Here is a 25,171-nt window from a genome sequence, read left to right as displayed (position 1 = left end):
TGTAACCATGGCAATGAGACGATATACGACAGAATGAATGTAAAACTAATGTTCTCCCATGTAAACTATCACATAATTCACAATAAAACATTAAAAAAAACCCACAATGCTAATGAATAAAACAGCTTATCTTGCCAGTGAATATTCTCATTTTGTATTACCCAGATCAAAAGACAAAAATAAAGTTCTCCTTAACAAGGCTATGTGACCCCCCCAAAAGAATGACTGTGAAATTTCTCATATGAAAGAGTCAGTATAAAATTCATACTTTCTAGGATGAACTCAAGATGACATGTTAGAGGCCTGAAACTAGCATGGTATGACTTTGTAGGATAATCACTGGGCTGCTAACCACAAGGAGGGTGGCTTAAGCCCATCAGTCAACCCTCAGAAATCTTATACTGGAGGGTTTCTATGAATAGGAACTGACTTAAGAGCACTTTCCTGCCCATGTGTTGGATCTATGGTTAAAGTCATTCCTTCTACCTGGATTAATGACTCACCTGCCGGCCATGAACATTGACACAAATTCGTTTTCGTAATACCAACTGCATGTCAGCGGGATGGCTGAGCTGGACTGTCACTCGCACAATGAGAAACAGTCGCTCATCTGAAGGAGTGCCTTTACTGAGTTGAGGACAATTATGTACTGCAGAGTCCCAGGAGGCTTCTGATTTCACCTGCAGAGAAAACAAAAAGATAAAAATAAAAACTCTCTCAATGAAATCATGTCACCTTGAGCTGAGGTGGTGCTAGTCAAAGGCAAGTTCTTTGAGAATTACCTTGAAAAGACTGGAATACGGGTCTTAATTACTTTTCTCTGCCAAGCACAGGGTATAATGTTTTGGTATTCCTTGCTTTTTCTTTTTAGGTTCTACTTCAGTTTTTATTTTTTTTTAATTGGGGTGGTGTGGAGTAGTGTGGGATGTGTAGGAGTACAAAGTTACGGTTAAGACTATGGTTAGGTTTAGGCAAGGTTAGTGGTAAAGTTTGGTCTAGTTCTAGGGTTACAGTTAGGTTTATTATTATGATTATGATTTTTTTTTCTTCTTGAAATTACTGATTTTCACTTCTTTGAAGTTCTATAACTACATTCTTACTTCTTTTTTCTTTATGTTTTTTGGTTGCTATTGTTGTAAACTGGTAGCTCTAGTTTCTGTTTTCAATCTTGTACATTTGCTTTACTTTGAATACTTCCATATCTGAGTCCTGAGGTGGCGCTGTAGGGTAAGCACTGGACTGTTAACCACAAGGCTGGTAGCTTAACCCAGCATTTGTGCCTCACAAACTCTACACAGGGTTACTATGATTCAGAACCAAATCGATGGCATGTAACAACAACATACTTGGGTTGAGTTCTGGGTGATATTGTCATGTATGTTAGTCTCAGGTTGTTGTCTGCTGTTGTTGGTTCTCTGGCAAAAGAGCTCCCTATAGTATTTTTTATAAGGTTAGTCTGGTTTTGCAAGTTCTTTTAATTTTTATTTATCTGGAAATGTCATTTTGCCATGATATTTATGTACAATTTTGCCAGGTATATGATTCTTGGTTGGAAATTTTTGACTTTCAGAGTTTTATATATGTCATTTCATTATCTTCTTGTCTGCACAGTTTCTGATAAAAAATCAGAGCTTAGTCTTATTAGATCTCCTTTGTAGGTAAAATTTGTTTTTCCTGAGCGCTCTCAGGATTCTTTCTTCATCTTTGTTTTTCAATACTTTATAATAATATGTCTTGGTGATTATCTTTTGGGGTCTGTCCTGTTTTGAGTTAGTTTAACTTTTTGAATGGCTATTTTCTTGTGTTTCATGCTAGGGAAGTTTTCTTCCAACAACTTTTGGACAATATTCACTATGGGTTTTTTGTTCGTTTGTTTCTTCCTGTTCTAGAATTCCAATCGTATGTAAGCTATTCTTGAAACTGTCCAACACAAATCTTAGGCTTTATTCAGATTTTTTTCATTCTTATTTCCAATTGTTCCTCTTGAAGATGAGTATTCAAAGATTCATCTTCAAGCTCAATCATTTAGCCTTACATTGATTCAATTCCACTTCTCTACCCTTTCAATGTACGATTTCTGCAGTCTCAGTATTCATCTTTTGACTTTCTAATTGCTGTTTTTGTATGGTTTCCAATTTTTCATTTATTTTGTTAGATCATTCTTGTAGTGTTTTCCTGGATTCTTCTAAAGTTTTATTTTGTGTTCTCCTTGTTTTCACCCATTTTTCTCTCAATTCACTGAAGATACCTAAATAGCATTATTTCAAATTCCTTATCAGGTAGATCAGATACTATTTCTGGTGTTGTATTTTCTGACTCTATTTTGGCCACTGTGTCTTGTTTCTTCATGTAAGCTGAAACTGTCTGTTTTCCCCAAGACATTGTGGTATCATATTTGTATGATAAATTAAAATCATTTTAATTAATGATGGCATATTGGTGTAATCTCAGCTACTCACCACCTGTCTCCTGGTGGATGTGGCAGAGACCAGAAGTGTGAACGCAATTTCACCATTTGATGTTTGTGTAGCATAGTTTAAGGTGGGTTCACATGCCTCCAGAAATAGGGGTGTTATCCGTGGCGCCAGATCCCAGGTAGAGCTGAGGCACCCCCAGGAGGGTGTATCACTGGACATGCCTCTGGCCACAAGGAGGGCAGAAGAACAAGGGGGAATTGCACTCCCTTACCTCCACCTTCCAGCTGTGTCCTGTGGCCACTACCACTATATCTGCAACCACTTACAAAAACTAAAGATGGTAGTACCACCGCACGCCAAGTGACAAGATGCCTATTTTTCTTCTCTCTCATCACTCCTGTTGAGCTTCCTCTTCCAGTCAGCACTCTATCCACCACACTCTGTTCTATCCTCTGATGCTTCACTTGCTGCTTCAAACTTATCTTTGTTGCTCAGTGCAGTTGCCTACTCTGACATCTTGCCTTAGAAGCCCCATGTCAGTTTTTAATTGTTTAGCTTCTCAAATACAAAGGAAAGCTGCAAATTTAGACAAGGGACTCCTGTATCCTTTTCTTCTAAACCCATCAACTGGAAACATTTTGCCACATTTGCTTCTCTCTCTTTCCCATTACATGTACACACACTCTCTCATCATTTTTGCTGAACCACATTAGAGTAAAGTGCAGGCATATTATTTTTCATTCCTAAATAGTTCAGCAAGTATCTTCTAAGAGCAAAAACATCCTCTCAACCAAAGACCAATGACCATACTCAGGAAATTTAACATCAATGCAACATTATTATCTAATATAGAGTCATATTCAAATCTTGCCAACTGACCCAAAATATGATCATAAATTGCATTTAGTTGTCATTTCCTTTAACCCACTGTAACCTGAAATAGTTCTTCAGTCTTTGTCATTCATGACACTGACTTTCTGAAAGAGTACAGGCCTATTGTTTCATGGAATGTTTTTAAATTGAGTTTTATTGTTGTTGTTTCCTCATTATTAGACTCAAATTTAGTCTTGTAGTCAGGAATACTGCCAACAAATGATGTGTCCTCAGTACAACACATCAGCTTTCCTTCCTTAAAATTGTGCAATATATAATGCTTTAAATGGACTGAAAACTCTAGAGAATTCATGCCCATTGTACATGCACCACTCAAACTATCAAGATTTTGTCACATTTACTTCATACATACTTTTTTCATTTTTTAATAAAAAATTCATTGAGGTCTTTCCGTCAGATGGTAAACAAGGCTGATCTAGATCCTATACAACAAAGACACAGCAAACCAAATGAAAGAGACACTGATGATAATCCTACAACCCTGAGCTTCAAAGGCAAGGATAAAGAAATGGACTGAATATCAGTCCGAAACAGAAATGGAATGAAAACAGCAAACAAGGAGATAATTGGGACAGGAACTGTTTACTGGCCTGACACAGCATGGTTATTTTGAATTTTTGCAAGCAGCATTCCAATCACATAGCAATCTGGTAATCAGCTCCACTCACACCTGTAGCTGGTGACCAGAAAGGTGCAATCTTTCCTTTATTCCCCACACCATCCAAGTGACCAAAATTGTGGCCATCCACCATCCACCCAGTGGCCAGTGAGAGTGTCCTCCTTACACAGCCCGTTTCACCTGAAGTTGGAGGTATGCCACCGTGGATCAGGTACACTCAAATTTGGAGGCACATGCTCTCCATCTCTTCAGGACAGCAGAACATGCATTGCCAGGCCAGGTTAGGTGCACTAACCTCTCTGACTCCTTAGCCATCAGAGTGAGCTGACCCACACCAGGTGCCCAGACCCTGGCTTGCCTCTTCATCCAGCAATAACAACACAAGGTGGTCTGCCCAACCAATTTTCTCCTATCTTTTTCTTTTCCTATTCTTATTTTTCTTTTCTCTTCCCTTTCTTATTTCCCCTTCCTTTTTTCCTTTACTATGCAATACTATTCTTTTCCCCATCCCTAACTTTTATCTTTCTCTACTATCTTTGCTTTTGTCACTTTCTTTTCCTTTTTAAAGATGATGTTTTATTTTGTTTTCCTTTTTTTCCCTATCCACCCAGCAGAAGACAATAATCATGCCCACATAGTCCAGCCACTCCTACACCTTCTGAAGACCACCACCCAATCTTGTGCTTTTACACCATTTAATCAATGACAGACAGCAGACAATACCAAAATCAACATGCCCTCAACTATGATACACGAACAACAAATGGAGAAATGCAAATATACTCTAATCCTCTATCATACCACGAGAGAGACAGGTGGTAAGCAATTAAATGCTGCCAAGCTAGGAAGCAGAGTAGCATACCCACCCCAAGACAGCGTACCTCAAACAAGTGGCAAAACTGCACAGACAGAAAACCTTCCTCAAGAAGAAATGGCATTGGAACTACCTAATTAGGAATTCAAAAGAATGGTATTTAAGAATTCAAGGAAAATACAGGCAAAATCAAGGAAAACACATACAAAACTCTGGAAGACTTCTACAATATTATTAAAACAAACCGACAAAATTAACAAAAACTTGCAAACCACACAAAAATGGCACACAGATATCCAGGTTGTTATTAAGATTTCAGAAATAGCTAACACATTGAAAGGGCACAGGAGTAGAATTGAATCGATAGAAAATAGAATTAGTGAAAGTGAAGACAAATTGTTCAATAAAATCAACAAAAGAAACAATCAGAAAAAAGAACAATTAAAAAAAAAAAAGAAAGAAAGAAAGCCTGAGATTATGTGGTACACCACCAAGAGAAATAACTTACATATGATCAGAATTCCAGAACAAAAAAGAGAAACAGAAAAAAACACAGAGAACATTGACAAGGATTTGTTGGAAGAAAACATCCCTAATATCATGAAAGATGAGAGGATATGCATTCAAGAAGCAGAACGACTTGCAACCTGATCGACCCTAAAAGAAAATCACCAAAATATATCATAATCAAACTTTATGAAACCAAAGGCAAGGCAAGAATCCTGAAGTCAGCTCAAGAACAATGAAACGTTCCTTACAAAGGAGAACAAGTAAGACAAAGGTCCAGCAGAAACCATGCAGACAAGCAGACAATGGGATAACATAAAAACTCTGGAATTTAAAAAACTGCCAACCTAAAATTGTATGTCCTGCAAAACTGTTTCTTAAATATGATGGCAAAATTTGGACACTTTCAGGTAAACAGAAATAAAGGGACTTTGTGAAAACTAGGCCAACCTTCTAAGAAAAACAAAAGGGATTTCTTGGGACAGAGAACCAACAGTGGTAGACAATAACCTAAGATTAATGAACATGATAACATGACCCAGAAACCAACGTGGGAAGAAAATAATAAATTACAGGATAACCTCAAAAGAAAAAAAAATTTCATCAAAATGAAAGAGGAAAATCATAAAGATTTAGTTAAAACCAACATAAAAGCAATGAAATAAACGATAAGATAATCCATGAACAAAATGAACTCAGCATAGGAACTCATATGGAACAAAGAAATCCGCAGCGCCACCAAATACATACACACACAGCAAAATGACAGCAATAAATTCATACCTATTGATGAATGTAAATTTATTAAAAGCACCAGCTTAAGAGACAGAGAGCAGCAGAATGAATAAGAAATCAGGGCCCATCAATATGTTGTCTATCAGAGAAACATGCAGGACACAAGACAAAAGGAGACTAAAACACCACAGAATGGAAAAAATTATATCAAGCAAATGGCAATCAAAACAGGAGTGGCAATATTTATTTCTGATAAGAAATTACCTTTATGGCAAAACCCAGTATAAGAGATAAGGAAGGGCATTATATAATGATTACAGGGTCAATAAAACAATAGGACATAACCATAATAAATATCTATACATCCAATGAAATATCCCCAAATTGCTTAAAGCAAATTTTAACAGAATGGAAAAAAGAAAGAGACAATTCTGCAACAACAGCAAGAGACTTTAATGTACCACTTTCAATGAAGAACTGAACAACTAGAAAGAAATTAAACAAAGGCACAGAAGAATAAACAACACAATCAACCAACTTGACCTCATATACAAAACATTCCACTCAAAAACAGCACAATATACAGTATTTTTCTGGCATACATGGAACATTTGCTGTAATACATTCTATCTATGTTAGGCCACAAAGTAATCCTTAGTAAATTTAAAAATAATGAAATACTACAAAGCATCTTCTCAGATCACAATGCTATAAAATTAGAAATCAACAACAGGAATGACAAGGAGGAAAATTCATATGCATGGAAACTGAATAACACCCTGCTTAAAAACTACTTGGTAAAAGAAGAAAGAAAAGATGAAATTTAAAAATTCCTTAAATCAAAACAGAATGAAAAACAACATATCAAAACTTTTGGCACACAGTAAAAGCAGTGCTCAGAGGGTAGTTTACAGCAATAAATACACACATCCAAAAAGAAGACAGACACAATAAAAAGTTTCAAAAAAAAAAAAAAAAAAAAGAACCAAAATCAATACCTTAACCAAAACATCTCCAACAATTAGAAAATTAGCAGAAAAATAATACTACAGCTACCAGAAGAAATGATAAAGAAAGATAAAAGCAGAAATGAAAGGAAGTGTTGGTGGTGTTAACTGCCATCTAATCGGGTCTGACTCATAGAGACCTTGAGAAGAGTTTCCAAGAAGTAACTGGTAAGTTTGAACCACAAACCTTGTGTGGTCAAGTGCTTATCCTACTGTGCCACGCTAGGATTCTTACTACCAGAAGAAATAAGTGAGATTAGAGCAGAAATAAATGGAATACAAAACAGGAAAGAAAATAAAAAGAACCAACAAGACAAGAAGTTGGTTCATCGAAAGAATTAATAAAATAGACAAACCATTGGCTAATTTAATACCCCTCAAAAGGGACAAGATACAAATAACATAAGAAATCAAGTGGATGACATCACAAGAGAACCAATGGAAATTTAAAAGAAAATAAGACAGAATACTATGAAGATCTGTACTGCAGCAAATCTGAAAACTTGGAAGAAATGGACAGTTTTCTAAAAAACATAATATTTACCTAAACTAAAACAAACTGAGGTAGAAAATTTTAACAGACTTCCAACAAAAGAAGGGAGCTCTGGTAGCATAGTGGTTACGAATCAGGCTGCTAACCTCAAGGTCAGCAGTTCGAAACTACCATCAGTTTTGTGGAAGAAAGATGAGGCTTTCTGCTCCCATAAAGATTCACAGCCTCGGAACTGACTCCGACTCCACAGCACACCACCACCACCACCACAACAACAAAAGAAGTAATTGAGCAGGTCATTAAAAAACTCCCACCAACAAAATATCCTAGGTCAGACAGCTTTACTGGCAAATTCACCACATTCAAGAAGAGTCGACACCAATTTTATTCAAACTATTACAGATTAAAGAAAAGCGGGAACTACTGAATTCATTTTATGAAGTGAGCATCACCTTGATACCAAAGGCAGGAAACGACACCACTAGTAAAGACAATTATAGACCAGTAATTTTCATGAACATAGACACAGAACTGCTCAACAAAATCCAAGCTAAGAGAATCCAATAACATACCCAAAAAGAACACATGAAGACCAAATGAGATTTATACAAGAATGGCTCAAATTATAAAATCAAAAATCAATATAATCCACAAAAATAAAACAAAGGAACAAAGGAAGAGGGACTTCTGGCAAGTTGATAGACAAGGTAAACAGACTCCTTGAACCCTCTATAACAAAGATACAGAGACAAAATAAAACAGACACAGATGAAATTTCTGGCACCCTGAACTTCAAAAAAAAGTTAGAAAGGTAGATGGAGTGCTTGCTGGAAGGAGAGATGGAGGCTGATTGGCAAACAGCTGGCCAGATGCAGCTCGACCATCTTGTAAGCAGCTTTAGCAGCAGAGTGAGGCCTGACAGCAGTTTTGCACGGGTGACAGAAAAGGGATGATTTCTTCTTTTTCCTCTCACTCCCTTGGTAACCAGAAGTGTGGCCAGCACCCATCCTCATGCACCCCCAGCACAGACTCTGCTCTCTGGAAGATTGGAGCCAGGTGGAAGCCAACTGCACCACTTGGTATACTGCTTTGGTGCCTAGATTCAGGTGGGCTAGGTTCCAGAATACAAAACCCTAAGAGTCACCAGACCAGCATTTAATCAATCACGCTTCCCCAAGCTTCCCTGCGATCCTAATAGACAGTGAAACCATCTCCATCAAAACCCCCCACAAACTACTTCTAGATTGAGTGCCCTGAACATAGATAACATCGAGGTCAACAGGAACTCCATCTAGTTCTGGAACATGGCTGTCACATCCCTTCCACAACCACCTAGTGAGCTCCTTGAATTGAAGTAGTCCACCAGAGATTTCTCCCTCCAGGTCCAACAAATACAGTATATAATAATCCCACAATGCTGTGTGGACAACAGAAAATTTTAGCCTACTCAAAGAAACAAGAGAATGGCTCACACAAATGGCCAAGATGCGGACCCAGAAAGCATTTCTGAGGAATAAAAGGTAATAGAACTAATTGAAAAAGAATTCAAAAGAATGATAATTAGGTACCTCAAAGGACTGACAGAATATCGAGGCAAGCAAGGAGAACGCAGAAAAAAAAATTTATAAGAATTCTGGAAAACCCTATTCGAAAAAAAAAAAAAAAGGACAAAATAAATGCAACTTTGTAACAATAAAAACCTGCAATTAAAAATCCAGAAGATTAATACTAAGATCTAAGGCATGGACAATACATTGACAGGGCAAAGGAACAGATGTGAAATAATGGAAGCCCGAATTAGTAAACTTGAAGATAAATCTCTCAATACAAGTATACTACAAGAATAAGCAGAAAAAAGGGGGAAAAAAATATATTCAAAGAAAGTCTAAAAGTTATGTGGGATACCAAGAAGAGGAACAACCTACAGAATCACTGAACAGAGAGACAAGCATAGAGAAAGAGTTGTTGGAAGAAAACTTCCCTAACATGAAAAATGAGAAACAGCATATAAGAAGCTGAACAAACCCCAAACAGGGCAGATCCCCCAAATCCCCAAGACATATCATAATTAAACTTTTCAAAACAAAGGCAAGGAAAGAATCCTGAGAGCAAGCAGTTCAGTAAAAATGAAACGTTACCTATAAAAGAGAACCAATAAAATTAAACTCTGAATTCTCAGTAGAATCCACACAAGCAAGAAGGCAATGGAATGACATACACAAAATTCTTAAAGAAAGTGAATGCCAACCAAGAATCATATAACCAGCAAGGCTGTCCCTCAAATATGACAGCAAAATTAGGACATTTCCTAATAAACAGAAACTAAAGGAATTTGTAATGGCCAGACCAACTTTACAAAAAATGGTAAACTGTGTTCTTTGGACTGAGAACCAACAATAGCAGACAACAACCTGAGATTACCATACCTGACAACACCATCCAGGACTCAATCCAGATATGGAAATAAAACAAACCTATAAGACCAAAAATCTAGAATTGAAGATATCAATGTATAATGAAGTCAACTACAAAGTAAAAAGAGGGAATAGTGTAGATACAGAACTTTCTAATGGCAAGGAAGTCAAGTAGATTTCAAGATAAAACAGACTGTTTTTAAGAAGGAAAAAAATTGATAAATTACGGGGTAACCTCAAAGAAAAATGATACATTTGTACATCAGAATTGAAAAAGAGGAACTTCAAAAAGATTCAGTAAATATTAACACAACAGAAATCAAAATGCAAAGAAAACCGACAAACAAAATGAACTCCAGCATAGAAAATTATGTGGCACAGAATCCAACAGCACCACAAAAAAAACACACAGAAAAATAACAGCAATCAATTCATACCTATTGATAATTATATTGGATGCAAATGGATTAAATATTTCAGTCAAGTGATAAAAAGAACAGAATGGATAAGAAAACAGGATTAAAAAGAGACAGCCTAAATGCTCAGCAACAGAAGAATGGTTTGGTACACACACACACAGTGTAATACTAAAAACATTGAACAATAATGATAGTTCAATCCATGTGTGAAACACCTCACAACATGGCTGAACCTGGAGGATATTACGCTGAGTGAAATTAGTTAATCACAAAAGGACAAACAGTGTATGAGACCAACGTTATAACAGGTTAAGAAAATGTTTTCTTGTTAAAAGAAACAATCTATAATGGTTATTGGGGGAAAGAGTGGGAGGGAAAAGTATCCATGGGCTAGAGAATAGACACATGTTAACATGGGTGACAGGGCAGGCAGTTTACAACAGGAGAGAGGTTAGCAGAGGAAAGATGAAGGAATCGGAAGACACAGGGAGGACTGCACTAGTTAAAAGTGAATAGAGATAAATGCTGTTAACTGTTAGTACATGGAGGGGATATGTAATTAAGCAAGGCATAAGATTTACTGAATGTAAAACTGATGATCTGTTCTGTAAACCTTCACTCAATTTACAATAAAAAAATAATTACATGGGGATCTATAAAAATAATCACCTGAGGATCTTGTTAAACTGTAGACTCTGATTCAGTATATCTGGGACGGAAATGCAAGTTACTGACAGAGAGTCAAACTGAAAAGAACAGGTTTGAACTCCTGGTAAATCAAGATATTCTTGTTCATGCTAGCAGAAAAAAGAATGAGAGAATTTGGCAACTCAAGATTTTTTTTTTTTAATAGGTGAATATATTTTGTTTAGGGAATTTTTTTTTTTTTTAATTACAAAGCTTAGCATTTCTTTTGTGTATATTGAACTTATGTGCTAAGCTTGAATTCCCTAAATTCTCTTCAATTCCCTTAAATATTAATAACTGAAAACTTAATGTGAATTATCCAATTGTCAAAATAAAAAATGTTATAAAAAAAAAAAAAGGAAAAGCACATGATGCAATCAATGGACGCAGAAAGGTCATTTAACACAATCCAACATCCATTTCTAATAAAAATGCTAAACAAAATAGGAATAGAAGGAAAATTTCTCAACATAACTAGAATATATGTACAAAACCACTGACTAACATTTGTCTCCACAGAGACTGAAAGCATTTCCTTTGTGAATGGGAATGAGACAAGGATGCCTTTTATCATTACTCTTATTCAATATTGTATCGGAAGCCATATCAAGAGTAATAAAACAAGAAAGGAAAATAAAAGTCCCAACATCCTTGTGTCTAAGGAGCACACTGGTTGTCCTTCTTCCAAGACAGTTTTGTTTGTTTTTCTGTCATTCTATGGTGCTTTCAATATTCTTCATGAACACCATAATTCAAATGCATCAATTTTCTACAGTTTTCCTTATTCATTTCCCAATTTTCACATGCATACGAAGTGACTGAAAATACTCTGGCTTGGGTCAGACACATTTTAGTTTTCAATATGACATCTTTGCTCTGTAGCTCTTTAAAAGAAGTCTTTTGCAACACATTTGCCTGATGCTATCTGTCTTTTGATTTCTTGATTGTTGCTTCCATGAATCAAGTAAAACAAAGTCTTTGACAACTTCAATCTTTTCCGTGTTTATCACAATGCTACTTATTGATTCAATTGTGAGGATTTTTGTTTTCCTTACACTGACGTGCAATCCATATTAAAGGCTGTAGTCCTTGATCTTCATCAGTATTTCAAGTCCTCTTTGTTTTCAGAAAGAAAAGCTGAGTTATCTGCATATCCCAGGTTACTGATGAGTCTTCCTCCAACCCTGATGCCATGTTATTCTTCATATAATTCAGTTTCTCAGATTATTTGCTCAACATACAGATTGAATAAGTATGTTGAAAGGATACAACCCTGGTGTACAGCTTTCCTGATTTTCAGCCATTCAGTAGTTATCTCCTTGTTCTCTTTTAACAACTGCCTCTTCGCCTATGTGCAGACAGGTTCCTCAAGAGCACAATTAGGTGTTCTTGAATACTCATTCTTCACAAGGCTATCTATAGTCATTATGATCCACACAGTTGAATGCCTTTGCATAGTCAATGAGGCACAAGTCTCTCTGGTATTATCTGCTTTTAGCCAATATGTCAGCAACAATATGTCAGGACATTCCACATCCTCTTCTGAATTCCGGTTGCATTTATGGCAACTCCTTGTTGACCTACTGCTGCAACCATTTTTAAATTACCTTCATCATAATCTTACCCGACACCATTTGATTATTTTTGTATTCCATTGGGTCACCCTTCTTTAGAATGGACATAAATATGGCTCTTCCAAATGGTTAGCCAGGTAGCTGTCTTTCAAATTTTTTGGCATAGATGAATGAGTGCCTCCAGAGACACATCAGTTTGTTGAAACATTTCAATTGGTATTCCATTCATTCCTGAAGCCTTGTTTTTCACCAATGCCGTAAGTGCAGCTTGGACTTTGTCCTTCAATATCACTGATTCTTCATCATATGCTGTCTATTGAAATGGTTAGACATACAACCATAGCTTTCTGGTACAGGAGCTATACAGGGATAAAATTATGAAAACTTCTTAGCCATGAACCAAATGCCTTGAGGGAATGAGTAGCTGGGAACTGTGGACTCAAGGTCATAGTCTCAGGGCACATCAAGTTCAACTGGCACAACAGAGTCCACACAAAGTTACATCCTACTTTGGTGAGGGCAGACTGAGGTCTTAAGAGCTTGTGAGTGTCTATCTAAGGTGCAACTATTGGTTTCTCTCTGTCTGAAGCCAAAAAGAGTAAAGAAAATCAGAGCCTCATGAAAACAATTAGTCCAAAGGAATAATGGATCATGTGAAGCAAATGTCCATGACTCTGAAATCAGAACTAAACGGTGCTCGGCTACCATTGCTGACCACAGTGAACAGGATCAAGATGAGGGTCCTGGATAGAGTGGGAGACAAATATTAAGTAAAACTCAAAATTATAAAAAAGACCAAGCTTACTGGTCTGATAAAGACTGTAGGAGCGTCCGAGACTATGGCTCTTAGACATTCTTAAGACGTGCAAGTAAATTCACTGTCATGGCTCTCAGCCAACAATACAGAGGTCTATAAGGTGAATGATAACTCCTTAGAATTACTAACCACTTGAGATCAAAAGGGCAGCATGTGCTGAAGTGCAAGGTTCAGAAGGCAAGAAAGATTAGGAAAGAAATAGGAATGAAAACAGGAAACATGGAGAGGAAGTGGGATGAATGGTGTTATATTGTGGGGATTGCAATCAATGACACAAAACAAAATGTGTATGAACTGGTGAACTGAAAATTGATATCTCTGTAAACCTTTACCAATTCACAGTAACAGCTTGAAAGTCACATTTTTTTCTTCAAGTCATAGTTTAAGATTTTAATTTATAATATTTTGAGAAATGTAAACAATGAAACTATTATCATGCTCCTGGGAAGGTTAATGAACTGTTTTTATATCTGATCATCTGGAGTTATGCTTTCTTTACCTCTCCATCATGTTGTTTTACAATTTGAAGTTCAAAGAACTCTTCTTCTTCTTCCCCACTAAGGGTTGCATCCCATCCACCAGCTTCTGGGTCATCAAGATTATCCTGAGAGCTGAAATCATCAGCTAAAAGCAAAAAAGCTCCATTAAACACTGAGATCATTTAAAATGATAACCTCTACCAGCTAAATTTCAATGTGATTACTAAAATTTTTGTTTTAAAATTAATTTGCTTTTTTGCTCTGAAGTCTCATGTAACCCTGATGATGACCATTAAATAGTTGAGATATCTTAAAGATAAAAATTGCCTGATGAAATGATCTTATCCAATCTCTTGCCTCTATGACTTATTTTACATGCAAGATACCCAAGAGATTTCTCAAGGTCACAGCTCATAAACGTTAATGACAGAATTAGAACCCAAATTTCCCTGCCTTTTAACGCAATGCTCTTGGTTGCTTGTTACATTTAAAAGGTATAGAAAGAAATGAGAAACAAGGGAGAGTGATTTTTGTTATCTAACAGTTAAGTTCAAGAAAAGACTAATTAATTAAATGACAACATGAGCTGAAACTAGAAGGCTGCCCCCATGGCATTCCCATTATTCAATTCCAAACTAATCTCCCAATTATCTAACCATCTGAAGCTTGTGAGTTGGTATACTAGTACCTTTTCTGGTACACCAAGAATGTTCATAATGCTAACAAAGACTTGATCATCTCTTTGAATCAGGACTTTAATTTTAGTTTACACTTATCCACTTTCTTGTTCACCTGCCCTTCTACCCCACCTTGGAATCCTATCATAAGAATTTGTTGTTGTTGTTGCTGTTAACTGCTGTCGAGTCGGTTCCGACTCATAGTGAACCCACCATATAGGGTTTCTAAGAGTGGCTTGTGGGTTTGAATAGCTGACCTGTGGCTCAAACTGAACTTGCAGTCTAGCACAAGTAAATCTCAATCTCCCACACTCAAGAGAACAACAAAGCAGGATATAATCTGTGATAAAAAGTACCTACCTTATTAAGTAGATAGAGTGTAGAAGTGGCTAAGGATTACTCTTTAATTGTGTGTATATATGTCTCCCCTATGTACAAACAAGTTAAATGGCACAAGATGCTAAACACTTATTATAACTCACTTTTAGCTCAATGGAAGATAAACACGAAGGACGTTCAGGGTTGTCTATGTAGGATAATTTTAATACATAGTTCATCTTTAAATGTTTTAGGAGTTTAACTGATGAGTTATTATATAGTCTTACCTCTTTTTTTTGTCTTTTCATTTTTACTTTCTATACTACAAGGAACTTATGCCTTGAAGTAAAGGAAGACAATATTTAACTATTGACAGCTAAAGATTACTTTTAAAATTCCTTGATATTGGATAGTAATGCAGCTGAAGATATATATTATAGTAATGAGGCAGAATGAGTCCTTTTTTGCCTAATTGGACATACCTGCTCTAGCCTTAGAGTTGATTTCTAGAAGAGGATAATAGGATTATTAGCAGTAAAAACAAGTGCAGGGATGAATGCCAGAAGAATTCACAGAAAAAGTGAGACATTTATTAGATAATGCTAACAAAACACCAAGGGAAAAAACCAAAAACATGCTATATAAGAGTTGCTAGTGATTAATCCTTTTCAGAGCGGTCTTTCCCTAAGTACTAAAGAAGAATATACTTAAAGTTGAAGGAAAACATTACTGTTGTCCTAAATTGATGGGAGAATCAAGTATATATTGTCACTGTAGCAATGAGATGTGACTAGGCAGCATGACGAAACATACCTATTACTGTTATATAAAAATATTACTCTTATAGAAAAAAGTTCATTCTTAGTTAAGCATCAGAGCACTAAGGCACACATAAAATTGACTTTAATTTTAGATTACAGAACTGCACAACTATTTACTTTGATATGAAATCTAAATGTTATTTGGACATTATTTTGTCTGAAGAGGTGAGCCTTCAGAAAAAAACCCACATAGCTTACCATTTAAGTCAAGGAATATAACAGGAATGTGTGTTTCCATTCCAGGGACTGGAATCCTTAAAAATAAACAACAAATGGCATTACCAGCATGTATGTCAGAACATCATTCCAATACACATTCAGAGCTATTGGATGTCAAGTCAATAACAGCTATTGTTTTGACTAAAACAAAGAATTTAATTGTAACTGCTTCTTTTCACCAGTGCTTTTATGTATAATTATTACAGTTAGTCTTATACAGCAACCTGTTTGTAACTGAAATCCCTTGCTTAAACTTATTTTCTAATAAAATTATATACCTGAGGGCCCCATGTAGCTTAACTTACTATTTTTAAAGTCTACAAAGTGGCAAAGAACATTTGCTGACAGTACAGTTTAAATCAGCACAAAACGCAAGAACTCCTGGAGATGTAATTTTATTGTGATAGAACAGTTTGACCCCAAGTAATTAACATATTAACTTTTTTTTTTTAATGTAAGTGCAGTGGTACTAAATATTGATTTAGATTCTCAGAAATCTTAGTAACTTTGGCCAATAACAATATTATTTAATAAACGCAGTTTTAGGCCAGTTATTCAGCTCATGAAAATAATTTAACAGTTCCTCTAATTCAAATAACTTTCCCCCCATATGCTATTATGAATCTCCCATAAGTTAAGCACAGGCAAAATTCATATTGAAGGCAGGCAATTTATTCAGAATTTCAAAAGACACATGTCAGTATTCATACCATTCTGCTGGAGCCCCTGGAATCCCACTGCCAGCAGAGGGGACCATTACTGCATTCCTTTCCTCAGTTAGAGTCAGCCTCATCTCTAGCAGTTGAGCTTCACGGTCAGCATCATCCTCTGTTTTATCTAGAACATAAGGAATGGGAATCAAGCACAGAGCTCTCACTCGCTTTTTATACTTCCATTCTTAGTAAAATCTTCCATTTTTGGTTGCTAATGGTTCACTGGAAACAATACTCCTCTATTATCAATAATAAATAAGTGACCTCTAGAGGAGAATTTCCAGCTAACTGTAAGCTAGAAAGGCTAGGTGTACTCTCTGAAGGTCGTCTTCAATTCACCAAGTAGAAGAGTGAATGAAAGATTTGCTCCAAAGTCAGAAGACTCAAGTGTTTTGACTAAGAAACATTAGCACATTTCTTAAATTACTATTGAGAAACAATGTTGTCTTTTCTTGTTCTTGGTGGGGGAGAGGGCAGGTGGGTACATGAAAATTCTAAAACAAATGGATAAATAAATATTCATATAAAAGGATATGTTACAAACAAAACAGTGAGTAGCATTTATGTGCTCTTGCCAATCCCATTATCCACATGTTCACTTGGTTCTTAATTTATGTAGCTGCAAATGGGGATTAGTTATCTACTAATTTGAAAGGGAGGAAAATACGCAACTAGCTTTTCTTACCAAGTTTGCTGACAAGCTTTTGTAGTTGTTGATCTAAGTATTCCTGACGTTTTGTTAATGCATTCAGCCATTTTCTGCGTAGTCTTTCTAAATCCCTGTCCTGGAAGTGAAAAGGTAAATCATACTAAATAGAATGCCAAAATAATATAAGTAAAACTGATGTTGTATCCTATTCTAACATGCTTCAAAAATGTAAAGTATTAAACTGGAATTTTTCATTACCATACCACCAGTTGACTCCAATCATAACTCAGAATAGATACTCTCAGAAGAGAAAGGGCATTCTCTGAACCAGTTTTATTTCTAATGGTTCCAATCACTTGCAACTAAGATCTATGTGGTATCTTTGTTGGGAGAAAAATTACAGCTAGTATACAATAATCTTCTAACTTACATTCCTCAGAACCATTATAATCATTCTTTACATTTCTTACCTACTATCTTTAAAATGTTCCACTATCCTCTTCAAATGTCATGTAAATGCTTTTCTCTCTCTCTCTTTTTTTTTTTTTAACTGTGTGTGTGTTATTGACAGTCCAACAATTCTACCAGTCAACACCTGAATGCATGCCAATCTTACCTCATTTCCTTTTTTAATTGAGTTACAAGACTGGGTAGGTCACTGGAATGCTGCAGATATAGTATATCTGGATTTCACTAAGGCATTTGATCAAATAGCTTATGACATTCTTATAGACAAGATGGAGAAAAGTATAATGGATGTACTTACATGAAATCATAGATAACTAAAAAATCACATTCAAAGAACAGTAATTAATGGGATAATATCAACTTCAAAAAAGTCTCTACTGTTGTACCATAAGACTCTATGTTTTATCCTATCGGATACGATACTTTTATCAGTTACTTATAGGAAGGCAGACATTTTATCAAATTAGGATGATTCAAAACCAGAAGAGTGACTGCACTGGATGACATAATCAGGATTCAAAGAGCTCTGACAGGCCTAAAGGATGAGCCAACACTAACAAGATAAAATTTAATACGCAGAAACAAAATCTTGCAGGAGATTAGAAAAAGGGAAAGGAAGAACAAAACCAAACAAAAAACATGTATGTTGTTCGAGAGGTGGAAAAAGGACATGTGCTTTAAAGTATGGAAAATACCAGGGGCGCTTGGCTTGCCTTAAGCACACATAGGCCAAATGAAACAGGGACAAGGAGTGGTGATTCCACTCAAGGAGAGAAAAGGTAAATGGCAGAGGCTATGGATCTTTGGGAAATCTAAATGCGAGAGCTACAAGTTCAGAAAAGATAACAATCACAGCTAATTTCTTTGGGACCGACATACTCAACTTCCTCTGCTCTAAAGATTGTACTATATTGTCTATGAGACCATATTCATTGTTCTTTACCCTGTTTTGATATAAGAAAACAAACCCCAAGCTCCCAATGTTTAAATCAAATTTAACTGTGTCATTATTAAGAAACAGTACAGCCAGATTCAGGAATATTTAAGACTTGAATCAAGCTTAGTTGATGATGCTGTTGTTAACTGCCGTAATTGGTTCTGACTCATAGTAACCCTGTAAAGGTTTTCAGAGGAGTGGCTGGTGGGTTTGAACTGCCAGCCTTGTGGTTCAAATCAATCTTTTGGTCTAGTGCTTATTGTACAGCACCACACCAGGACTCCAGTTGATAAGACTTGTTGTTGTTGTTAAGTGCCATCGAGTCAATTCCGACCAATAGCGACCTTGTATAGAGTTTCCGAGGAGCAGCTGGTGAGCTTGAACCGCTGACCTTGCAGTTCAAACAGCTTTGCAGTCTGGCGCATTAACCCACAGCACCACACCAGGACTCCGTTGATAAGACTAGTAAGTACTAAATTACCTGGTAGCTGTCCATGTCTTCCTCTTCTTCCTAAAAGAAAAGATACATTATTAAGGCCCTCAAAATCATTTGGTCTGGCCCTGACAAGGCAACCACAATTCCAGTCATCACATTGTTGTTGCTAAGTGCCATCCAGTAGTTTCTGAGTAACAGTGACCCTGTATAGGGTTTCTGAAGAGTGGTGGGTGAGCTCAAACCACTGACCTTGCAGTCCAATGCATTAACTCACAGTACCACAGTACCACACCAAGACTCCAGACATCACATTGTTATTGTTGCTAAGTGTCGTCACTCATGTCCGTTCTGATCCACAGCAACCCGGTATAGGGTTTCTGAGGAGTGACTGGTGAGCTTGAACTGCTAACTTGCAGTTCAAACATCTTTGCAGTCTGGCGCATTAACTCACAATGCCACACCAGGACTCCAGCCATCAAGCTACTGGTGGGCTGAACAGCTGACTCTGTAAGTTAGCAGTCCAGTGTTCATCCTACAGCAATCACACCAGGACTCCATATTATTATGTAGAACAAACTAAATAATTTGTCCCAAAAAAATTAGAATTAATTTTAAAGTTAGAATTAATACGCTCTTTCATCTTCTGCCAACTCTCACTCTTAGTTTCAGTTTTCAGGGATCTGGAGTAAAACCTGAGTTTCTCCTAGGAAAGTGAACTATACTCATTTGACCTTTTCAGCAACCAGAACAATACTTTCCCTGCTGGGTTCACATTCACACTCGCCAGGGAAATCAAACACCTGCTGGCAAATAGTCTTTATAAACCAGTAGGGGGTTTATACTGGGGGTGGTGTGGTGTGTGTGCATGTATGTGTGTGTGTGTGTATGTGTGTGGAGTGAAGTTAAGGAGGTTAATCACTATTAGGCACTTTTTCTGGAGGCTGAAATGTTTTAACTCTCAGTTTGCCATATAATAAAGCAAACACCAACCATGCAGTGACTTTGAGACAAAGGAAAAAAAAAAGAGAGAGACAGAAAGAGATACTAATTGTTCATGAAACGCAGTTTTCTGACAGGTTCCAAAACTCTTCTGGTTTTACCTTGCAACAAGAACATAACAGGCAGAGACACTTACATGAAAAGTCTCATGAGTTTTGGGGGATCTGAGAGGTCTAACTTTTATACATCCAATGCCAACCGACAATATACATTCTTCCATTAGTGGTAAAGTGCCAGACTCCTGTACAGACTTCACTTCAACTTGAATGCGCCGGGATTGCCCCTGTATTACAGACATTTTATGAATTTCTTAAAATTAGTTCCTTGTAAAAAAAATTGGTTTAGAGAGACCCCTACTGGCTGATTTTGTGAACACATTTAAATTTGGAGAACTCTCCCCACATCTTGAATTTGAAATACCTGAGACGCAAGTTTAAAATTCAATCATGAAAAATAATTTACCTTATAAGCAAGTTGCCAAGACACAGGAAAAAAAACATGGTTTATATATTTTTTCAGTAGGATATTAAAAACAGTATTCTAACAGAGGGGGAAAATCTAGCTAACCAATTCATTGATAATCAAAAAAAAATTCAAATAATCACGATACTTTTATTTGCATTCATTAAACTATTTTTTTTTCCAAAGGCAATTTCCAATATTGCCCAAAATTCAGGAAATAGGCAAATTCATATATTGTTAGTGGGAATATAAATTGATACAACCTATCTAGAAGGCAATTTGTCTTAAAAATATAAGCCTTCTTTGATTCAGCAATTCAATCTTAGCAACCTGCTCTAAATAAATAATCAACCATATACATAAAGATATAATGTAAGGAACTCTAAGTTCTCCTAAGAATAACAAAAATTAGATATCAATATCTAATTTTAATTTCTATCTGTATAAATGTAGTATTGATAATTGTGGAAATAAATGAATACATATAATAAATAATTAAAATATTGAAACAAAAACATATATTAAGTCAAAGTAAATATTACCAACAAAATATATGTAATATCTGTTTTAAAAACATAAACAGTAATAAGAAAGATTACTATCTTTCTATCACTGTTCTATTTTCAAAATAAAACTGTTTGTAAACCAAAATGCAAACTCAAGAACTGAACAGATGAAAATCCCATCTTTAGCACATTTTCAGAATAAATACTATGTGACATTGTATGTATTTACAATGAAATAATATTTTTAAGCGAATCCCAGATATTCCTAAATTACTGACTACACAATTGTTTTTTATAAATTTTAGGAACCTAAAACACAATTTTAATCTATCATTTCAAGTCACTCTTCCCTTCTTCTATCAGATCTTTGTTGTTGTTAATTGCCGTCGAGTAGATTCCGACCCATAGCGACCCTGTATAGGGTTTCCAAGGAGCAGCTGGTGAGCTTGAACCACTGACCTGGCAGTTCAAATGGCTTTGCAATCTGGCCCATTAACCCACAACGCCACACCTCACTCGGATCTTTAGTTCCCAAGAAAATCAACTTAGCTAGATGTGAACAGACAGACTACCATTATCTATCAATTTAGTAGTTTACACATTAGAAATTTTATGAAAAGGGTCCCTCAGAAGATATTTAAATTGCCTAATGTAGTAGTCCTGGTGTGGTGCTGTGGGTTAATGCGCCAGATTGCAAAGCAAGGTCAGTGGTTCATGCTCACCAGCTGCTCTGTGGAAACCCTATACAGGGTCGCTATGGGTCAGAACCTACTCGACGGCACTTCACAACAACAATGTGTAATATACTCACAATTAGTAACTTTTTGTCTATTTTGCCTAAGATAGAAAGTGACCTATTTTGATTACGTGTCTAAGTGTTACTGACATGTGAAGTATGAACTTTGGGGGAGATTTCAGGATAAAGAGAGGGAAAAGAAGAAAAAGAATCCTGGACTAGCTTAATTTTCAATGCTGTTGTTGAGAGCCATATAGAGTTGGTTTCAACTCATAGTGACTCTGTATAGGGTTTCTGAGGAGTGTGATTGGTGGGATTGAACCACCGACCTTACAGTTAGCAGTTTAGGGTTTATCTCACAGTGCCACATCAAGACTCCTAATAATCAACAGAAAAACTTTATAAAAGTACTCTGAAACTATTAGATTGAACTTCTTATAAATGCTAATGTTCAGCCATTTTTCACCCACAAAAATAGTAATTAATTTCATATGGTTAAACCAAATAGCAGTTATGGTCCATGGATTCTAATTCCATTTCTGTCACTAACAACTTCTGTGACCTTTGGCAAATTGCTGAAGTCATTGTTTTATCATTTCCAGATGGTAGGTCTATATGATATCTAAAAGTATACTATAGTTTTTTGAAGTATCATATATGTATATCACAGTGATGTGATAAACACTTGACTGTTTCTAACATTAAATGTATAGCTACTCAAATTTAGAAAAACAGTTATTTTTTGACTCCATCAAATACTTGGCTTCTTTGACATAAGCTGGCTTCTGATTTTCCTTTCTATCTACCTGCTTATTTGCAAGTATTCTTTGCAGGCTCAGCTAGCTCTACTCAGTAACTACTGCTGAGGTTACTCAAGGCTCAGTTCTAGGCCCTCTTTGCTTTTCATACTATGTTCTTTCTCTCAATAATCTCGCCTTTACAACTGAAGTTATATAGAAAATTCACACATTTTCATTTCCATCCCAGACCTTGTCTCTGAGGTATAGAATATAATATCCTTTTGGCTATCTCAAAGGCTTCTTAAATTCCTTGATGATTATATATGCCAGACATAACAGCAGAAAAAGATGTGGGAATCATAACCACAGGCAGATTGCTATTTTTCCATGGTCTGTGTTGCCAACTAACAGTGAGAGGGGAAAAAAAATCTTACTTAGTACTATTCAGTGGATTTTGTATATTTGATGTGGAATTACTCTTTCAGCTAGACTTGCATTATAAACCTTTAGTTGAATATTGCATCCTATGGTTGTTTTCATCTTTTAAGGAATAGTAACATAGTACAACAGCTTTAGAAAAGGAATTTTGAAGGTATTCAAAGGAATATATGAGGAAAGGTTAAAGCAAAGAGAAAATTTGCTTAAATTTTTAAGTTTCTGAAAACTTTTGGAGGAGGATAAATACATGCTCTTTACATATAAATGGAAGAAAATTAATTTTAGCAAATTCATTTGTGTACCTGGACAAGAAACTAAAAGCAAAAGGAAATTGGTTTAAATTAAAACATGAGATAAAACAGATTAAATGTGAGAACATCTTTTCTGAACATCTATTAAATTTATATATCTTCCTTGGATGACTTAGAAATCCATCAACTGGAAGACGGGACTAGAAAGTGCTCCCTGGTTTAGTGTGAAATGTAAAGTGAATATTTAAGTATTTATTTTATTATTTTATTTTCTTAAGGTTTTTATTGTGGATTGAGTGAAAGTTTACAGGGCACATCATCAGTTTCACAGTCAACCATTCATATGACTTGTTTCATTACATTGATTATAATCCCCTCCATACATCAATAGTCAACAGTGTTTCTCTCTATCCTCTTTGGCTTTTTTTGGGGGGGTGGGGGGGGAACTTTGCCTTTTTGGAATTTACAGTCTCGGCTTTTAGGGGAGGTTTTTACATTTATCTGTGGATATCCAGGGCTCATGTATGAGATTACTAACAAGCATAACTGAATAATCAGATGAGGGACAGTTTGCTATGTCTGCTAGGTGGCTAAAGTCTGATCCTCAGAGCCTATGGTTTGGACGGTCTGCAACGCTTGGGCCCACAGGGCCTTGAACTCCTGGCCGGGTCTGCAAGGTCTACATCCGTTTCCCCCTTATTTATTGTTTGTTTAAGGGACGCTGCCTGTCTTAGGCGGTCAGTGTGAATTATTATATTTTTTATAGTCTATATTCAAAGTGTTCAGGCTTAGCAGGAAAGGCTTTTATTAAAGACGGTATTCTTGACCTGGATTCGGAAAGAATCAGTTTAAGGCCTGGAAAGATATGAAGACATAGAGGCTGTTATTAGGTAAGATTAAGTAGAAAGGAACATGTAGGAAGAGCCGGAAAGCAGAGAAGCAATTGTTGTTGTTAAGTGCCCTAGAGTGGGTTCCAACCCATAGCGACCCTATATAGGCTTTCCATGGAGCAGCTGGTGAGCTTAAACCACCAACCTTGCAGTTAAAACGGCTTTGCAGTCTGGCTCATTAACCCACAACGCCACACCAGGACTCCAAAGAAGCAATGGTAACTAGTTAATGAGGGGCTTGAACACTATGCATATTTGAACTTAATGTCCTGAAAGTTAGGACCTACTTATGGAAAAGGAGTCTGGTGTGGTGCTGTGGACTAATGAGCTGGACTGCAAAATCGTTTGAACCACATGGTCAGTGGTTCAAGCTCACCAGTCGCTCCTTGGAAACCCCATACAGGGTCACTATGGGTCGGAACCTACTCGATGGCACTTAACAACAACAACATGGAAAAGTGAAAGAATAAAATGGATTTTTTTTTTTCTTGTACAAGTATTTATTGAGTCATCATATATGTGAAGGAAAAGGACTGAGAGGTTATTTAACTTGCTTTGGATATACAGCCTCTTGTTGTTAAGTGCCATGGAGTCAGTTCCAACCCACAGAAACCCCATATAGGGTTTCTGAGGAGCAGCTGGTAAGCTTGCACCACTGACCTTGAGGTTCAAACCAATTTTGCAGTCCAGTGCATCATCCCACAGCGCCACACCAGGACTCCATTGTTATGGTTATTGTTGCTGTTGAGTGCCATTGAGTCAGTCATGTTATGGTTAGGGCACTGTATTTTAACGGCTATGCTAGGCAGTAGCAAAGTCACAAATGAATCTAAGCATGTTAAATTCTAACGTCTTTTTTTCTACCAAGTCTTACTGCTTCTCTGTATCTTAATAAATGTTCTAATGCTGTATGATGTTGTTGTTGTTGTTGTTAAGTGCCATCGAGTCGGGTCCGACCCATAGCGACCCTGTACAGGGTTTCCGAGGGTGTAAATCTTTACGGGAGTACAAAGCCTCATCTTTCTCCCGCGGAGC

The 25,171-nt window shown here is 36.5% G+C and overlaps 1 protein-coding gene across 1 annotated transcript in view; it reads right to left on the bottom strand.

Annotated features, from left to right (window-relative positions):
* Positions 1-25,171, bottom strand: part of KIF13B (kinesin family member 13B) — a 294,477-nt gene that overhangs the window by 83,675 nt on the left and 185,631 nt on the right. Inside the window, exons 25-31 of the mRNA XM_006864335.1 lie at positions 20,250-20,396; positions 19,160-19,189; positions 17,310-17,409; positions 16,622-16,748; positions 15,891-15,946; positions 13,897-14,021; positions 504-680 (exon numbers count right to left, since the gene is read on the bottom strand). Coding sequence (XP_006864397.1) covers positions 504-680; positions 13,897-14,021; positions 15,891-15,946; positions 16,622-16,748; positions 17,310-17,409; positions 19,160-19,189; positions 20,250-20,396 — 762 coding nt within the window. The remainder of the gene's footprint in view (positions 1-503; positions 681-13,896; positions 14,022-15,890; positions 15,947-16,621; positions 16,749-17,309; positions 17,410-19,159; positions 19,190-20,249; positions 20,397-25,171) is intronic.

Source organism: Chrysochloris asiatica, unplaced genomic scaffold (assembly GCF_000296735.1).
Source record: "Chrysochloris asiatica unplaced genomic scaffold, ChrAsi1.0 scaffold00064, whole genome shotgun sequence".
In the NCBI taxonomy this organism is placed as follows: Eukaryota; Metazoa; Chordata; class Mammalia; order Afrosoricida; family Chrysochloridae; genus Chrysochloris; species Chrysochloris asiatica.
The sequence above is the reverse complement of the archived record's forward strand: the minus strand, read 5'-3'. Positions and strand labels throughout refer to the sequence as shown.